This window comes from Nothobranchius furzeri, chromosome 19 (assembly GCF_043380555.1).
Source record: "Nothobranchius furzeri strain GRZ-AD chromosome 19, NfurGRZ-RIMD1, whole genome shotgun sequence".
Classification (NCBI taxonomy): domain Eukaryota; kingdom Metazoa; phylum Chordata; class Actinopteri; order Cyprinodontiformes; family Nothobranchiidae; genus Nothobranchius; species Nothobranchius furzeri.
In genome coordinates, this window is record NC_091759.1 from 25,124,593 (window position 1) to 25,141,053 (window position 16,461).

At 45.4% G+C, this 16,461-nt stretch overlaps 1 protein-coding gene across 1 annotated transcript; it reads right to left on the reverse strand.

Moving 5' to 3' along the window:
- Positions 1–2,562: 2,562 nt before the first annotated feature.
- Positions 2,563–15,698, reverse strand: eloa (elongin A). Its single transcript, XM_015974147.3, has 12 exons — positions 15,580–15,698; positions 13,167–13,223; positions 12,723–12,835; positions 12,031–12,521; positions 7,201–7,520; positions 6,999–7,107; positions 6,516–6,668; positions 6,224–6,321; positions 4,630–4,810; positions 4,434–4,563; positions 2,896–3,065; positions 2,563–2,813 (listed from the first exon to the last, which is right to left on the reverse strand). Exons 1-12 carry the CDS (start codon positions 15,649–15,651, stop codon positions 2,752–2,754), a joined length of 1,956 nt encoding a protein of 651 aa, XP_015829633.1. The 5' UTR covers positions 15,652–15,698; the 3' UTR covers positions 2,563–2,751.
- Between the last annotated feature and the right edge of the window lie 763 nt (positions 15,699–16,461).

Sequence of the window (16,461 nt, forward strand, 5' to 3'; positions counted from 1 at the left end):
TTCTTATTGGCTCATTATCCAATTACTATGACAACTGTTTACAAACGTGACAAAAGAAACACAAGAAACTCTAAATTTAATGATAAAAATATCCTGTTTGAGGGAAGATCTCAGAAGCTTTAAAGGTGTGGTTTACTCATTTATCCAACACATTTGCAGTGTTTTCTTGTGTAAATCAATGCCATAAGACTCATTAAAAAACTATGAAGCTCCTGTTCTTAGTTGCAGAAGTTTGCTGGTGCACAGGTAGATTGAAAACAGCAGGATTACTCATTATTAATGACATGCACACACCTCACTTCCCATTGGTTAAAAGAATGCGTTCAGCCCAGCCATGTAGTAAAATCAGTACCAAGACACTGCTCTCTATCCTCGCAAAAAATAATTTAAAATGCCTTCCTGTGGGCGGGCGTGAGCCAAGATGGGCGGGGCCATGAATGCAAATTCATGGTGTGACATCAGAAGCTAATGCAGGAGAGGTGTAGAAGACTGTTTTCATGTTCAACCTGCATGAAACACTTACCCCGGCTGCACACTGAAGGCATCAGTTGCGTGGAACGGCTTACTCGAAACAATCAGTGCGCTCCGGGAGAGTCTCAGAGGCGAAGTGGCTTCTCTGCCGTGCTCCTCGTTCAAGATCCCTCCAGACTTCATAAGTTACAGTTTGTTTATGCAATCCGCCAATAAACCAAAAAGAAGGAAATCACATTATCGCTGTTTGACGTCACATATGATGATGTTCCTCTCCACTGCCAGGAATAAAGCCATGGAAACACACCGCTGCAATACTTTTATTTTGAAAATTACTGGGGATTTTACACTGAAACCGTGTATGATTTGTTGTCTAACCCTATGTTAACTGCGGTAATTGATGCAACTCAGAAATGTAGAACCCAATCCCATCGTTAGCGGTGCAGCGCGTCTGAAAATCGCCGCATCGCAGCTGGTTTGAAACCCTCCAGACTACAATGGACTCTACTAGAAGCAGTGCCGTTGCGCGCCGCTGATGCTTCCAGTGCTCAGTGGGGGTCAGAGTGACCGATTACAATCAGAAATCATTTAAAAATGGTGTTCCGTACCTTTAAAGGTATACATTAAATTGTCCAATCAGAGGGCAGATGGCTTTGATTATGTTCCAATTTTAATTCCAATAATGAAAACATCTCTGCGACTATACACAATTATAAAACATTAGAATAAATGAGCCGTAATAAAAAAGGGCTACAGTAACCACTTCCTGCATTCACTTTAAAACATATATTCATTCAAACAGAACAAACACAGACTCATTAAGGGCATAAGTCAATTTTAATAATTAAAATGACCATATAACATTTATTAAAATCTAATAAAATTACAGCTTTTCATCTACTCGGGCCCATGTTGGGGGGTACCAGGTTCCATTGTTTAAAATAAATACATCTCATGGTGTTTGAGGAACTGTGACCTTCCTTCCTACAGACTTCATCCCTCGTTTCATCAGTTTGTCACAGTCAAGCAGAAACAGATTCATTCAACAGCAGAAAACAAACGTCTGAAGCCACAGGAAGAGTTAAAACAAGCCAACAAGGTGTGTTTCTGATTTCCCACACACACACAACGAAACGTCGCCAGTTAAAACAGGATTAAATAAGCAGGTTTTGTTTAAAATCGGAGACTTTCAGCAGTTAAATAAGGTGTAAAACTCGAATATCTTTGTGTCTTTTGGTCTCAGTGGAAAATAAATAAACTTTCATTAAATTAAAAAGTACTTTTCTGTTTTTTTAAAGGAAAATTTAGACTTTTTGACTGTTTCTTGTTGTTGTTGACACTTGAATAAGATGAAACTTATTTAAGTTTGAGAATTCAAGGCTTGTTAGCTTAGCACAAAGACTGGAAACAGAGGGAAACTGTTAGCCTGACTCAACTCTGCTAGGATGGATTCCTGAACAACAGAGGAGTAAAATAGGCAGCAGGCAGAGTCATGTGACCAGAAGGGGGCGCAGTAACACAGGTGATGTGTCGTTTTCCTGATAAGCATCAGCTCAGGTGAGTCGAACAGTAAACAAACACCCTATTGCCCCCCCCCCACCCCCACCCACACACACACACACACACACAGTTGTGTGAAAACTACGACTGAGGAGATTTGGAAAGTGAACAATCCCAACAAACCACGCGCCACTTCCTACTGACGTGTGTATATGTACATACGTGTACACATACATAAATATATACCAACAGATGGGTGCAGCACAAGTCCCGATCCAGTCTGTGGCCGTTTTCCAGTCCTCGTCTTCAGCTGAAAATATTTAAACAAGAATGTTTGGCTGACTGGAAAAAAGCATTTAAAAAAATCAGGACTGAATAAAAACGTTTCCACAGAAAAAGATTTCTGAAACGACGTGATCTGATGCCTGAACTGGACTAGAACGCCTCTAGAGCCACTTTCTGCTGATACGGCCGTTTCCAGTGTTTGTGCTCCGCTCTGATCCGGCCGACTGAGGAATCTCATCGTGTCCCGAGTCTTAAAAAGATTCAACGATCCTTTAGAAGCATCTGCTGAAGAGCAGGACACGGTAACAGACCGAGTGTGTTTGTCAGGGACTTCAACACTATTTTCTTGTGGAATGAAACCAGGAGAAGAAGAACAGCGTTCATGCGATTTGTCCGTGGGGTCAGAATGAAAGCGGCGCTCGTCGTGTTTGCTGAGCAACGAGGTCTCCAGTAAAACGAAATTAAAACCATCAGGATTTCAGAGTCTCTTTCAGATTACCGTCGGGAGAATCGGTTCTTAAACGCTTTGATGGTTTTGGCCATCATCGGGGCGATTTCTGCAGGAGGAAGGGCGGAGAGTTAGGTCGGAACAAACAGGTGTGTGTGAATTATCTGATTAAAGATGGAGGACAAACATACTTTTGACTTGTGGCTTTTCCCGGCCGGCGTGCTGCCCCACTCCTCCTCCTCCTGCTGCTAATGCTCCTCCTCCTCCGCCCGGCGCTGTGCGAGACAAACCTGCAGGAGGGCTCAAGAGGGAGGAGGCGGAGCGACTTGACTCACCAGAAAAATCCGTGGAAGCTTTTATTCTGAAAGAGACAGGCGGTAATACAAGAATTACTCCAAAAACATTGGGCCAGTGGTGCAAACGATAAATCAATCAGTCGTTTTTCTCGTGTGTTGAGTGAGACGCGACGTGGCTGTCTAAAGTGTGTGGGGTAAATAAAAGTTGTGTCAATAAAAAAGTGAATACTGACTCACAAAAGTTCAGATTTTATATTTTCATTTCAAACATTAGTCGGTAATACCAGACGAAAGCCACTTAACTCATTCGCTGCCAGCATTTTTTACTGTTTTTTTAAGACTCACAGGACGTTGCACGCTAGCATGATGTCGACGCCAAAACAACAAAACACAGCGGAGACTCACCTCTTACATCAGGAAGAATCCGCGCGTTTCGAGCGTTATCCGTTCTTTCATAATCCGTTGTTGAATTGTGATCGGCAGAAGCTTTTCCGGTTCGCGCCTCACTTTTTTTTACAGCAGCGGCCCAAAACGATCTCCTAACACGTGGATGTTCTGCTTCCTGATCACGTGACGTGTGACGTATGCGGATGAAGATCGGCTTTAGAGCTGGGATGTTTGTTCTCTCGGTGTGGGGGCTCGTCCGACGCCCACGCAGTAAAAGCATGCAAATTTGGCAGTGAATGAGGCAAGGCACACTTGGCAGTTTTGCTTGCTTTTAGCACCCCCTAGTGTCAGTTATTTATTCTCTGGTCAAAGCAAAAGTGAAACTCATCTCCTCGCTGTGCGTCGGTCGTTTTAACACCTTAATCTGAAATGTCTCCTCAGCCTTCGATAGTGTCTACAGGAGTGACGTCACTAAATCAGCTGTGTTCACGATCTAAAACATGCAGGAAACGTGCTGGAAGCAGACAGCTCCACTCCACCAGCAGGTCTGGCAACTCTGAAGTTGCAAGTGCAGTATTCTAGCCACGAGGGCAGTGGGGTCTGAGTGATAGTTCATTATCCCTGTAAAGGGTAATTTTAGCACATTCTGGCTCAAGAAAATGATTTAAAAGATGAAACAGCTGCATAGTAAGGGTTCTGAAAACGGGCCGACGACGAAAACGGCGTCGCCTCGCTGGAAAGGACGTCCAACTTCTAACTTCCTGTGACCAACATGAACTTTGAATGAGGATGGGGGCGGGGCTTTCTCACTCACTCTGAACAGAAACGATTATTCTGACTGATTTCACCTAATCTGTATGAAGCACCAGTGCTAAAGCTACAGCACACCATTCCTGAAAAATTCCATTTTCTTTTTTCCCAAAGCTGCAGGAGGTGGACCACGATGGAAACAGAAAAACAGACAAAGATGCTTCAGGCTGCAGCCTTCCTCCAACATAATTAAGGAGGAGGAGGTCAGGACTGATGTTTAAATGATGCTGACTCACTTGATGGGAGAAGCAGCTGCAGTGGAGGCGGAAGATGAACCGCTGGAGGTTCCGAACTTCTCCTGTCGGCGGCGAACGTCTCGGGGAGGTTTGACCACAGAGTTGACGTACGCCATCTTAACCTGCCGCCCTGAAGGACACATGACTCAGTGACCCCGATCACCTCACAACGCTCCCGCAGAGAAGCTCCTCCTACCTTTGGGTTTGTTGGCGTGAGCCGTGGAGATGTTCTGGGTGAGCATCCGGAGTCGCTCTTCACGCGCCTCGTGCAGCCTCAGGTACATCTCACGCCACGACTCGAACTCCTGAGGAGACTCGCGCTTGAAGTCGCGCCGACAGTGACGCATCCAGAGCTCATCGGAGTCCTCCGTAAAACACTGGAGGAAAAGGACAAACAGGTCGCATCAGAACCCCCGAGAAGTGGGCTTTTCCCACAACACCCAGAGGAACCCGGTTGTTCTTAGACCCGGCTGAGAGGATGAGAGATATTATGATCCAGCTGGGAACCTCACGGATGGCGTTGTTGTTTGGACTGCCCGTGTGCTCCAAGCAAATTACAAGCAGTGCCAGACCGCTGCGACAGGGAGCCCTGACCTTCAAGATCAGCTCATTCTCCATAGGCAGAGATCAGCGGGACATTAGCTACACGCTAACACGGTAAAACTACTCCTACGTCATCGCTCTACCGCGTTTTTCTCGCTAAAAACGCCTGGAAAAACTCTGTTAGCTTGGGGTTACCATGTAGCTAATGTTCTGCAGATCACCAGCTGTGGAGTAGTGTCGGCCCAAGCTGGGCAAGCAGCCCACCGGGACAGTGCCAGAACGCCAGATAGGCCAGTCCACCCCTGGACAGAGCTCATTGTTTTTCACCCCAACAGCAGGAATGTGGATCGTTATGTTGATCTTGGCCCTCTCAGTTGTCACCAGTCTGGGGGTGAAAATGGATGCTGGATTTAAATTTGATGCTCACATCAATTCTATGATCCGGTCCAGTTTCTTTCATCGGAGACGCCTTGCAAAAATCAAACCTATGCTGTCGAGAGCCCACCTGGAGCGGGTACTGCATGCCTTTGTAATTTCTAGGCTTGATTACTGCAGCTCTCTCTATGCAGGGTTGTGTCAGTCATCACTGCGTCGCCTACAGGTGGTGCAGAACAGCGCAGCCAGGTTCCTGACTGGGACCAGGAAACGGGACCACATCAGTCCGGTTCTGGCCTCTCTGCACTGGCTTCCGGTTTGCTATCGTTCACAACTCAGACTCCTCGTCTTTGTTTATCATTTCTTCCAGGGTGGTGGTCCCCCTATCTGGCCACGCTCCTGAACAGACACTCCCCATCACGCGCTCTGCGCTCCTCTGACCAAGGCCTGCTCGCTGTCCCTCGGTCTAGGTGTCGTACTCGTGGGGACCGGGCTTTCTCAGTCCTAGCACCAACACTCTGGAACCAGCTGCCACCCTCAGTCAGGCTGTCCCCATCTCTGCCAGTCTTTAAGAATCACCTAAAAATGCACCTCCTCCGCTTGGCGTTTCCTGAACGTGTTTTGAGTTCGGCCCTCTTTTATGTTGATTTTAATTCCCAGCTGTCATCGGTCTCTTTATCTCGTTTTACCCGTTTGCTTTCTACTTTAATGTTTTTACCTGTTTCTCTCACGTACCGTGTTCAGCGCCTTGGGCTTCCCGACAGGGTCGCTCGCGGAAGGCGCTTTATAAATAAAGCTTTGATTGATTTGATTGATGATCGATAATCCCTGGATAAAACTTTCCACATCTCCGGGTTCAGTGGCGAACAAACCTGGTTGCTCTGCTCGATCCGGTACAGCTGCTCCGGGGTGCATCTCTCCAGAACTGGTTCCAGGATCTCAAACGGGACCCCGCCCACCTCTGCAATGGCTGACGGAGCAGAAAGACAGCAGACGGTGAAACGGTTTGTTTTAACCAGGAGGAGAAAACAGCTGGACTTCATGTTACACCTGAGACGACTCAAGTAAACAATACCACCTTAAAACAGGTAATCAGACCCCCAACAGCCTCTCGTCTGAGAGGAAAGTAAACCGTGGCGGCTCTGCTGCCTCGCAGCGACTCACAGTCGATGTTGTTCTGCAGAACGCGGATGCACTGATCGTACAGACTCATCATCTTGGGCAGGTAGGACGTCTTAGAGCCGGAGTAAACCATCATCTTTGAGTTGAAGCGTTTCCCCGTGAAGCCGGCATCCTCCTCGTCGTTGCACACAGGAACTGGAAAAGACGAGGGTTTACAGACCTGAATCACAGCTGTGTAACAACCAACAGCTGCTGCTAAACCACTCAAGATAATCCTGGTTTCATCGCATCTGCTCCTCTCTAGTTTGTTAATAAACGTCCAATCCTGCTGCCAGGATTCCCAACAAGTGAGCTGCAGCTCAAATGAGATGAAAATCCCTGAAGTGGTTAAAACCAACATTCCCGCTTGGGTTCTGACCATCTCCTGACTTTTGGGAAGGACTAGCAACCTGTGCAGGGGTAGCTCCGCCCCTCTCCCTCTGGAGGAGGAGCAGAAAGGTAAAGAAATCAATCAGGTGTTGGTACCTTTGCGTCTCTGAGGGGAGAGCGGCGTTTCGATGGAGGGCAGCGGTCTGTAGTTGGGTTGAATGGCGGGTAGAGGGATGTCGGGGAGAGTCGGCAGGGCTTCAACTACCTGCAGGAAGTAAAAACAAAAACACCTCCGGTCAACACCAGAACCTCCTTAGGTGAGCTCAGGATGGTTTCACAGCCTGTCCTCGGATCTCACCCTCCTGCGTTTCTCCGGTTTGGACTCTGACGAAGACGAGTCTGAGCGAGGGCGTTTGCTGCTCTGAACGTTGTTCTTCTTGCTTGATTTGGACGAAGACGAAGAGACGGGCGGAGCTGTGGACGTCTGACGGGACGATGACGAGGATGACAAGGACTGAGAAACCCGGCTGTGAGACGACGAAGACGGTGTCGTCTTCTTCTTCTTCTTGACGGGCGTGGGAGCGTCGTACGTGAGGAAGGACTCGAAGGACATGGTCGGCCTCTCGAAGTCTTCCTCTTCTTCCTTGGACGGAGAGTCCTTCGGAACTCGAGGTCGTCCTGAGAAATCAGAAATGAAGCGATCAGTTCAACACAAGCGGTAGATCCTAGACGATATCAGGAGTGGCCCGAAACAACAAGAACCAGGCGAGAAAGCCCCGCCCCCTTTGGAGCTCAGGTTTACTAACATCCGTAGAAATATATGGTCATAAATATATATAATTCATATTTTTTGAGGTTTTTATAGGGTTTTAATAAGGTTTTAATTTTGGAATAAATAAAATGGGATTTACATGTTTTTAGATTCAAGTTTCAGCGTTTTATTATTATTATCTTGTCCTTTGTTTGGCGACCTGAGCTCCACTTCCGCATTCCCGCCAGGCCGCATTGGGATGCGGTTTCTCCGTCCAAGTTTTTTAAGGTCGGTTTATCCTCATTCCTCAGTGGTTTCTCCTCCGGTTCCCTCCATAAATTTTTTTTATAAACACCGTGGATCTAACCCTGCTAATTTACGTCCACTAACTCCAGCTGTTTCTGTAGTTTCTGATTCCTCCTCCTCACTCAGCACGGCTCTATTAAACACCCGCTCTGTTAACAATAAGTCCTTCCTGCTCAATGATCTAATTCTCTCTAAAAACCTGGATTTTCTGTTTCTGACTGAAGTTTGGCAGCAAACATCTGATTATTCTGCTCTGATTGAACTCTGCCCGAGTGGTTATTCTTTTCTTAGCCAGCCCCGGGGTTCAGGTCGTGGTGGAGGCCTAGCTGTTGTTTTCAGAGACCATCTTCCATGTAGCTCTACAACCTCTGGTCACTTTGCCTCCTTTGAACTGCAGCTGATTAAAGTCGGGCGTAAGAACCCGTTCTACTGTGCTGTGGTCTATCATCCACCTGGTCCAAACAGTTCTTTCCTTCAGGAGTTTAGTGACTTTCTGTCCTCCACTGTGAAGCTGTCCAGACTGGTGATTGTTGGTGACTTTAACATCCACGTTGATGATCCCTCCGATCTCTTTGCCATGAATTTCTCCAGCCTTATGGACTCCTTCAGCCTTACCCAGCATGTTTCTGGCCCCACACACACCAGGGGGCACACTCTAGACCTTGTTTTTACCCTGAGTCTAAATGCTGACAGTGTTTGTCCTGAGGACGTTTATATTTCACATCACCATTGCATTTTCTTTAACTTGTCAGTTTCTGCGTCCCCACCTCCTGCTCGCCGTATGGTTAGTTCTCGTTTTCTTAATAAGAGCACAGCTAGCAATTTTTCTGCTGCTTTTGGTCCTCCCTGTTCTTCTGATAACGACCCAGATTCCTTAACTTCTCAGTTCAACAAGCACTGCCTCTCCATTCTGGACAACATCTGTCCTGTCAGAACCAGATCTGGGACCTCATTTATCAAGCTAGCTTACGCACAAAACAGGGTCAGAAAACTGCGTAAGCAACTTTCCACGCAAACTTTGCGATTTATGAAAGAAAACTTAGCGGAAAAATGTGCGCAATTTTAAGCTGACTAAGGACCTGGCTTACACACATGCTGGAAATGGAGAGCACCTGCAGTGCTGCTGCTGAGAAGATACAATTATGAAATCCTGCAGCATTATCACTTGTACACACACACACACACACACAGCCTGAGGCGAAGAATACAGAATGCAGAACATCAGTAGGGGGACAGATTGAGACAGAACATCTGTGACAGTGTGTGTGTTCTGTCACTGTGACCCGATTGATCATGCTCCCTGGCTACTTGGACAAGGAAGATCTCTGTTTGGGTGACTTGTTAGCGTGTGTGACTTTCACCCGGGAGTCTGGGGTTCGAAATCCTGATTGGACCATTTTTTTTATATCCACCACAGATCTCTCTGAAGAAGTCAACATTGACGGCTTCAGCAACGCTGTGCCACTCCGTGGATTTTCTCTTATTTGTTTTGCAAAAGCATTTCCTTTCATTTCTCCACCTCACCCACAGGTGCCTCAACTTCTGCTTGTGAAATAGCGCTTCCTTAATCTGCCTTGATCTACGGTCGTCATGTCGTTGGCGGAGCGCTGCAACAGCCGGCTTATGTATATGCATGAGGTCCACAAGGCACTTTGCATTGACTATTTATGGCAGTAAGTGGGCGTGGCGAGGGCGGGATGCGACTAAAATGCAGCTGAGAACGTTTCTAGATAGTTTCTGATTTATGAAGCGGAGATTGCGTGCAGCTGTGCGTACTCCATGTTTGATAGATCATAAACCTACTTGGCGTAAGTACTTTTTTTTTGCTGCTGAGCTTAAGTACGGTTTTAGTAAGGATTCTACGCCATGTTTGATAAATGAGACCCCTGTTCCTGCAGTGAACCCTACTCCCTGGTTTAATGACAGCCTTCGCAGCCTGAAGCGCCAATGCAGAAAAATTGAGCGTTTGTGGAAGAAAACCCGTCTCCACGTCCATCTGCTGCACCTAAAGGATCTTCTGACATCCTTTAACTCTGCAGTCAGAGACGCCAGGGTTTTCTATTTCTCCAACCTGGTGTCCCAGAGCAAAGGGAACCCCAAGGTGCTGTTTAACACAATCAGCAGCATTGTCTCTCCTGCCTCTCCTACAGCCTCCATCCACTCTGTTACAGACTGTGAGAACTTTCTGTCTTTCTTTGTGGACAAAGTCAATAAGGTCAGATCCAGCATCTCTCCTTCAGCCTTATCGCCGCCTCTCCCGACTCCAACCAGGCCCATCATCCTAGATAGCTTTGCTCCGGTTTCTTTGCCTGAGTTAACCAAACTAGTTAACTCTATGAAGACCTCTGCATGCCCCCTCCACATCTTACCCTCATCTTTGTTTAAAAGTGCTTTTCAGTCCATCGGTCCCAGCGTGCTCTCTATAATTAATGCTTCTCTGGTCTCTGGTCAGGTCCCTGCTTACTTTAAGAACGCTGTAATCCACCCGCTTCTTATAAAACCGAGTCTCGACCCCTCTCTCCATAGCAGCTTCAGACCCATCTCTAAACTTCCGTTCATCTCCAAGATCTTGGAAAAGGTTGTGGCTAAACAACTCACAGCTGCTCTTGATGAACATAACATCTATGATAGCTTCCAGTCAGGTTTTCGTAGGGCTCATTCTACTGAAACAGCTCTTCTTAGGGTCTCTAATGACCTTCTGACTCACAGTGATGCAGGGGACTGTTCTGTTCTGGTCCTGCTGGACCTGACTGCAGCCTTTGACACTGTTGACCATCACCTGCTACTGGAGAGGCTGAGAGACTGGGTAGGCCTATCAGGATCTGCTCTGGAGTGGTTCTCCTCTTATCTCTCTGAGCGCTCCTTTTCTGTGGCCGTCTCCAAGTTTAGGTCCTCCACCACATCTCCTTTAAGCCCCATGAGATGTCTAAGCTGCAGCTGTTACACACCTGCTTAGACTCTATCAAAACCTGGATGGTGGGAGCTTTCTTCAGCTGAATGAAGATCAGACTGAGATCCTCATCTGTGCCCCAGACAAGCTGGTTCCCAAAGTCAGAGACTCTCTTGGTCAGCTTGCTTCCCACACCAAACCTTCCGTCAGGAATCTTGGCGTGACCTTTGACCCAGCTCTCACCCTGGATTCTCATGTCAGTTCTCTTGTTCGCTCTTCTTTCTTCCATCTCAGGAACGTTGCTAAGCTGAGTCCCATTCTGTCCCGCTCTGAACTTGAGACAGTTCTCCACACCTTCATCTCCTCACGCTTAGACTACTGTAACTCTCTTTTCACGTGTCTGAGCAGAACCTCCCTGAACCGTCTACAGGTGGTTCAGAACGCCTGTGCTCGGCTTCTGACCAAGTCCTCCAAACACACCCACATCACCCCGCTTCTCCTCCAGCTTCACTGGCTGCCAGTCAACTTCAGGGTTCATTTCAAGATCCTGGTTCTGGTCTATAGGGCCTTACATGGACAAGCACCATCTTACATTGGTGATCTTCTTAGTCCCTACACCCCCAGCAGGTCCCTGAGGTCCAGTGACCAAAGCCTACTGGTTGTGCAGCACCAGGCTAAAGGTCAAAGGTGACAGATCATCTGCTGCTGTGACCCCCAGACTCTGGACCTCTCTCCCCCTGAGCCTGAGATCAGTGGACTCCTTCTTTATTATAATTTAGATCCTCGCGTTCCTCCTGAATCTGAACCCATCGGTTCTGTTTCATTAAAACTCAGCAGGTATGTTCTGTAGTGAAACGCTGAAGGAAACAAGAGCGATGAGTCAGCAAACATCAGGAAATGCTTCTGTTTTTACTTCCTATCAGAGGAAGTCAGTTTGATTTTCTGGAACAGGAAGTCCAGAGAGAGAAAAGCCGGTCTGAGTTGATCCATGAACTCTGATTGTCTTAATAATCTGATGATTTGTTGAAGTTTAATCTGTGAAGTTTGTTTAAAAACGATTGATTGATTGATGATTGATTCTGCTGTCTCACTGCCACCTAGGATTGACTGAATAGTGTTTGTTGTTAGCTTCAAGGGCAACCTGCCGGCTTGATAATCACCTGTAAGGCGCTTTGGACAGAAGCGTCTGCTAAACACAAACATAAAGACTCGATGGTGATGACATCAGAGATCAAACTCACCATCGCTCTTCTTCTCCTCCTTTTTGCTGTCGTGGCTGGAGGACTTCCTGCTGTGCTTCTTCTGATCAGGGCTCTTCAGCCTCGCCCGGTCTCTGTGTTTCTTCCCTTCACCGCTCGCCTGAACGTTACGCTGCTGCCGCTCTTCCTCTCTGTCCCGGTGTTCGTCTCCGTGGCGATGGTTCTTAGTGACTTCTCTGCTGGGTTTCGTGTGGCGGATCTCCTTGCGAGGAGGAGAAAAAGCAGGAGGAGGGGGAGGAGGCGGACTGGGCTCAGGCTCCTGCTCGTAATCATCTGACTGATACCCTCCTGGCTGTGGGGATCCGTACCGCTCCTGATGAGGAGGTGAAGGTGAGTAGTTGGTGCGGTAGCCTCTCTCCTCCTCCTCCTCCTCCTCCATGTAAGAGTGTTCTTCCTCAGGGGAGGGCTCCTGGTGACCTCTGTGACCTCCAGGGAGTTGGTGTGATCGGGAGTCTTTGGTGTGACTGTTGGGTCTGAGGACGAGAGAGGAGGAGAGTTAATCTCAAACAGCAGCATCCTCCGTCTCCATGGAGACGTCTCCCCGAATGACAGCAACACAACATCAACACAGCACACCGGGTCAGAACCAAGCCCAGCAGAACCTCCTCAGGCCGGTTCTGATGGTCCCACCACCATGAAACAGAGAGCAGATGGTCCAGCTGAGCAGAACTCACCTGTCTGCAGCCTGGGGAACAAGCTTCTTCCATTTGGCTACGAGGCTTTTGGCCAGGTCTCCGGCTGCTTCGTGTTTCCTGAAAGAGTTCACAGTTTTCCCCACTCCCGTTTCCTGTCAGACAAAAGCCAGAGTCCAGGGTCACGTGACAACAGGTGTGACTCTTTCAGTGATTTAGTTGGTCAGGATCAGCTGTTCATCCTGCACAGGTGGGTAAAAACAAGCTGCTCTGCTCAGGAGTCTCGGTTTGACGGACAAGTGTCCAAACTCAGAGACGTGGGACAAGTCCTCACAGGAAACGAGAACGTTGTGCTTTTAAATGAACTAAATCATTACTGATTGTTGTTTTTTGGCTCCCTGAACACACCTGGTCTAAAGCATCTGACATCATAGCCGCACCGAGCTCTGACTGTTCTGATCTGAATGGTTTCTGCGCCGCTCTTACCACCAGGATGTCCACGGTCATGGGCAGCTCTCCCAGGCGCTTCAGAGACTTCAGCAGCTGGAACAGACAAGCAGAGACGTTCAACGGGGGGTCAACAGGTTCCTCCTACAGAGCAGAACTTCAGGGAGCAGGTCCGACCCCTCAGGCAGCACCGGAACCAGAACCATTAATCAGCTCGAGCTGACAGAACCAGCTGGACCAGCTTTTACTCTGACAAAACCTTCAGACACATTCAGACTTGACTGAGCAGAACCCTGATGTTAACACCAGTACAAGTGGAAACGATTTTCTTTTACTAAAGAATCAGGTGTGTTATTGTTTTTGTTTGTTTGTTTTGCTGCCTACATTTTAGGAAATGATGAATAATAACAAATAAACCGAAGCCGCTGAGACCAAACATGAACATTTAGTTTTAATCTCATTTAAAGTTATGAATAAAGTCAATTTTAAACACTATTTAACATTTTTTAGTACATCTGAGCCAGATTTGTAGCAGAAATGAACAGAAGAGAGAACGCAGGACTCATTTGTGTCAAACTTCATCTTCAGTTCAGTGAAAAATCAGGTGATTATAAACGGTTTTTTCCATAATGACAGCAGACTCCATGTTACCAGCTTACATAAAGCATACATGTTTAATAACGTGGAGGAGACATGAGGTCACGCTGAGGAGTAAAACCAATCAGGTGTTTTAAATCTAACCGTACCCTCTTCCATCAGGACCGCTTTGTTACACAACAGCAGTAAACAAAGGCGCCTCCACACCTGGTTTAGCTTCGTTTACTCTTTAATCTCTCATGATTTCAACAACGGACTGAAGTGTCTAACTCCACAGCTGTTCTCCAGCCTCGCTGAAGCAGAGCAGGGGGAGATTTCAGGCCTTTAGCCGCCGCTCGGACTCTTCAGTCCGCGCTGACGGTAGTTAGCAGGACGGCTAACAGCTACTCAGACCCGGTCAAACTGGTTAAGATGCGTTAGTTAACCTAGTTATTGATCAGTGACGCTCGTTAGAAAGTCACTCCGATTAACAAGCTGACATGGGTTGGTTTGAGCAACTAGCGAGAGTTAAACAAGTCGATTTTAACAAGTTAAAGCTACTGAATGTGTGACGTTTCCACGTTGCCTTTACGGACTGTCGGAAATTAATTAACCACTTCATTTAAAATTATTTCTTGATACCTGCTTTCTTTACTAGAAGACTTTAAAATTTTCTATTTCTAACACAAACATTTTATTGATGCTGCTGTGCTGTTTTGAATTGAGCTAAACGTTTAACATAAATATAATGGTTAGAAATAGCGTTCTGTTGTGTTTTCTTGATAAGAGTTGTATACATTTTGTAATTTTTGCCACAGTGATTTTTTTTAAATAAAATTCTGTCCAAATAAAGTGTGGTTACGAAACATTTTAATATATAAAGGGAAAAATCTGGATTTTCTGTCCAATCAGTGTAAATATATAACAATAGCAACGACTTTTTAAAATAAAAACTAACTAAATTAATTAACTAAAGGTTAATTATACTATATGAAACAATAATGACTGTTTATATATAACCGTAAACAATTTTGTATGATAATCATACATTTTAAATTCATTGCTGTTTTTCAGTAAAACTCCCAGATTTTATTTTCTATTTTTATTCAGTTAAATTATTTTGCCACAACTTTAAATTGTCCTGCTATTATCAACTGATTACATTTGGCACATCTGACTGATCTTAACACAGAAAATCTTTAAATATGATCAGTTGATAGTTTGATATTATTAGTTAAATATTTAATTTCTCAACGCTTTAATAAATGAAAACTGGCCTTTATTTTCTTTGAGATGCTCTGATCAACTCCTGGTGAGTTTGCCTTCTTTAGAGTCTCTGTCCCACCCATCTGATTGGTTCTCCCATAGATATGTATATAAACATATGTTTATCTATGGCTTCTCCCTCCACCTGTGACTTGTTCACAGGTCTGTTTTGGTCACATGTCTCACCTGAACCCTTCAGGTAAGGCTGGACAGGTGATACTCCAGACAAACTACTGCTACTCAACAGAAATGTATTTTTTCTCAGTTCTAAAACTATCTTGCCGAGCTGTCTTCAGTACAATCACACAAAATAACAGTATCTTATTTTTATTACTCCTTAAATGGATTTTATGGCATAAAAATAAAACATATGATCATTGATGAACAAAACATTAAATACAATTGATGATAATCGTAAAAGAAGTTACTTAAGTGAATTCCAAAGGACCGAGCCAGACGGTGGGCTTTGAACGCGGCATTTAAAAACCATTGCGACTCTAGGCGAGCTCCGAATCCGCGGATTTCTTACGTTTCTCGGCTTTGACCGTTTCTCTTCAGTAGTTTTATACTAACCGTAAACCGGGTCCGTAGTGACCGGGGCAGTGCTCACCTTTCGGGGATCCGGGTTGTCCTGGATCCGGGACTGAAGTCTCTCCACTGTTTCCAGCAGCTGCTCCGCCATGTTTACTGCTGGTACCCTGTCCCCCGGAAATGGTTAGGGGTGGGGGCGGGGCTACAGCAAAGGCTTCCGGTCAAAATAACCCTTCAATTTAATTAAATGAAAACATTATTGTTTAATGGTCTACGTGTTTATATTTATTGATTTTATTTTTTCTTTCAAAAATCTGAATTTTTGGTAAAAACTAGTCGAATTAGCATAAAAAATTTGCATATTTAGGTATTTCTGCGCTATCAAATGAACCACTTAAAATGGAAAAAAACTGAAAAAAATATTTGAAATTTTAAAAGTTGATAGATAGATGATTGATAGATAGATAGATAGATAGATAGATAGATAGATAGATAGATAGATAGAGAGAGAGAGAGAGAGAGAGAGAGAGAGAGAGTATAAATAGCGCCTCTCAAGATAAAAATCACGAGGTGCTTCACAAAAAGAAAATGTTTAAAATATAAAAAAGATTTTAAAACATTTTTAAATGATATTTGAAATGACACAAACTAAGAAATAGTGATTAAAATGTAAGGAAAGGGAGGGGGGAACGGGGAAAGGTGGAATAAGTGTGTGTGTGTGTGTATATATATCTATATATATATATATATATATATATATATATATATATATTACTTTATATATATATACTTTTATTTATACTTTATACCAATTATACTTTAGGACTTTGGACAAAGAAATTGCTTCTCTAAAATCTCTAAACCAGCTGTTAGCTTATTGATCAGAATCAACCTCCAAAATGAGGTTGTGCATTTCTCTCTGCAACAGGTAACCTGCTGATGAGGTTCCCATGGAAACCAG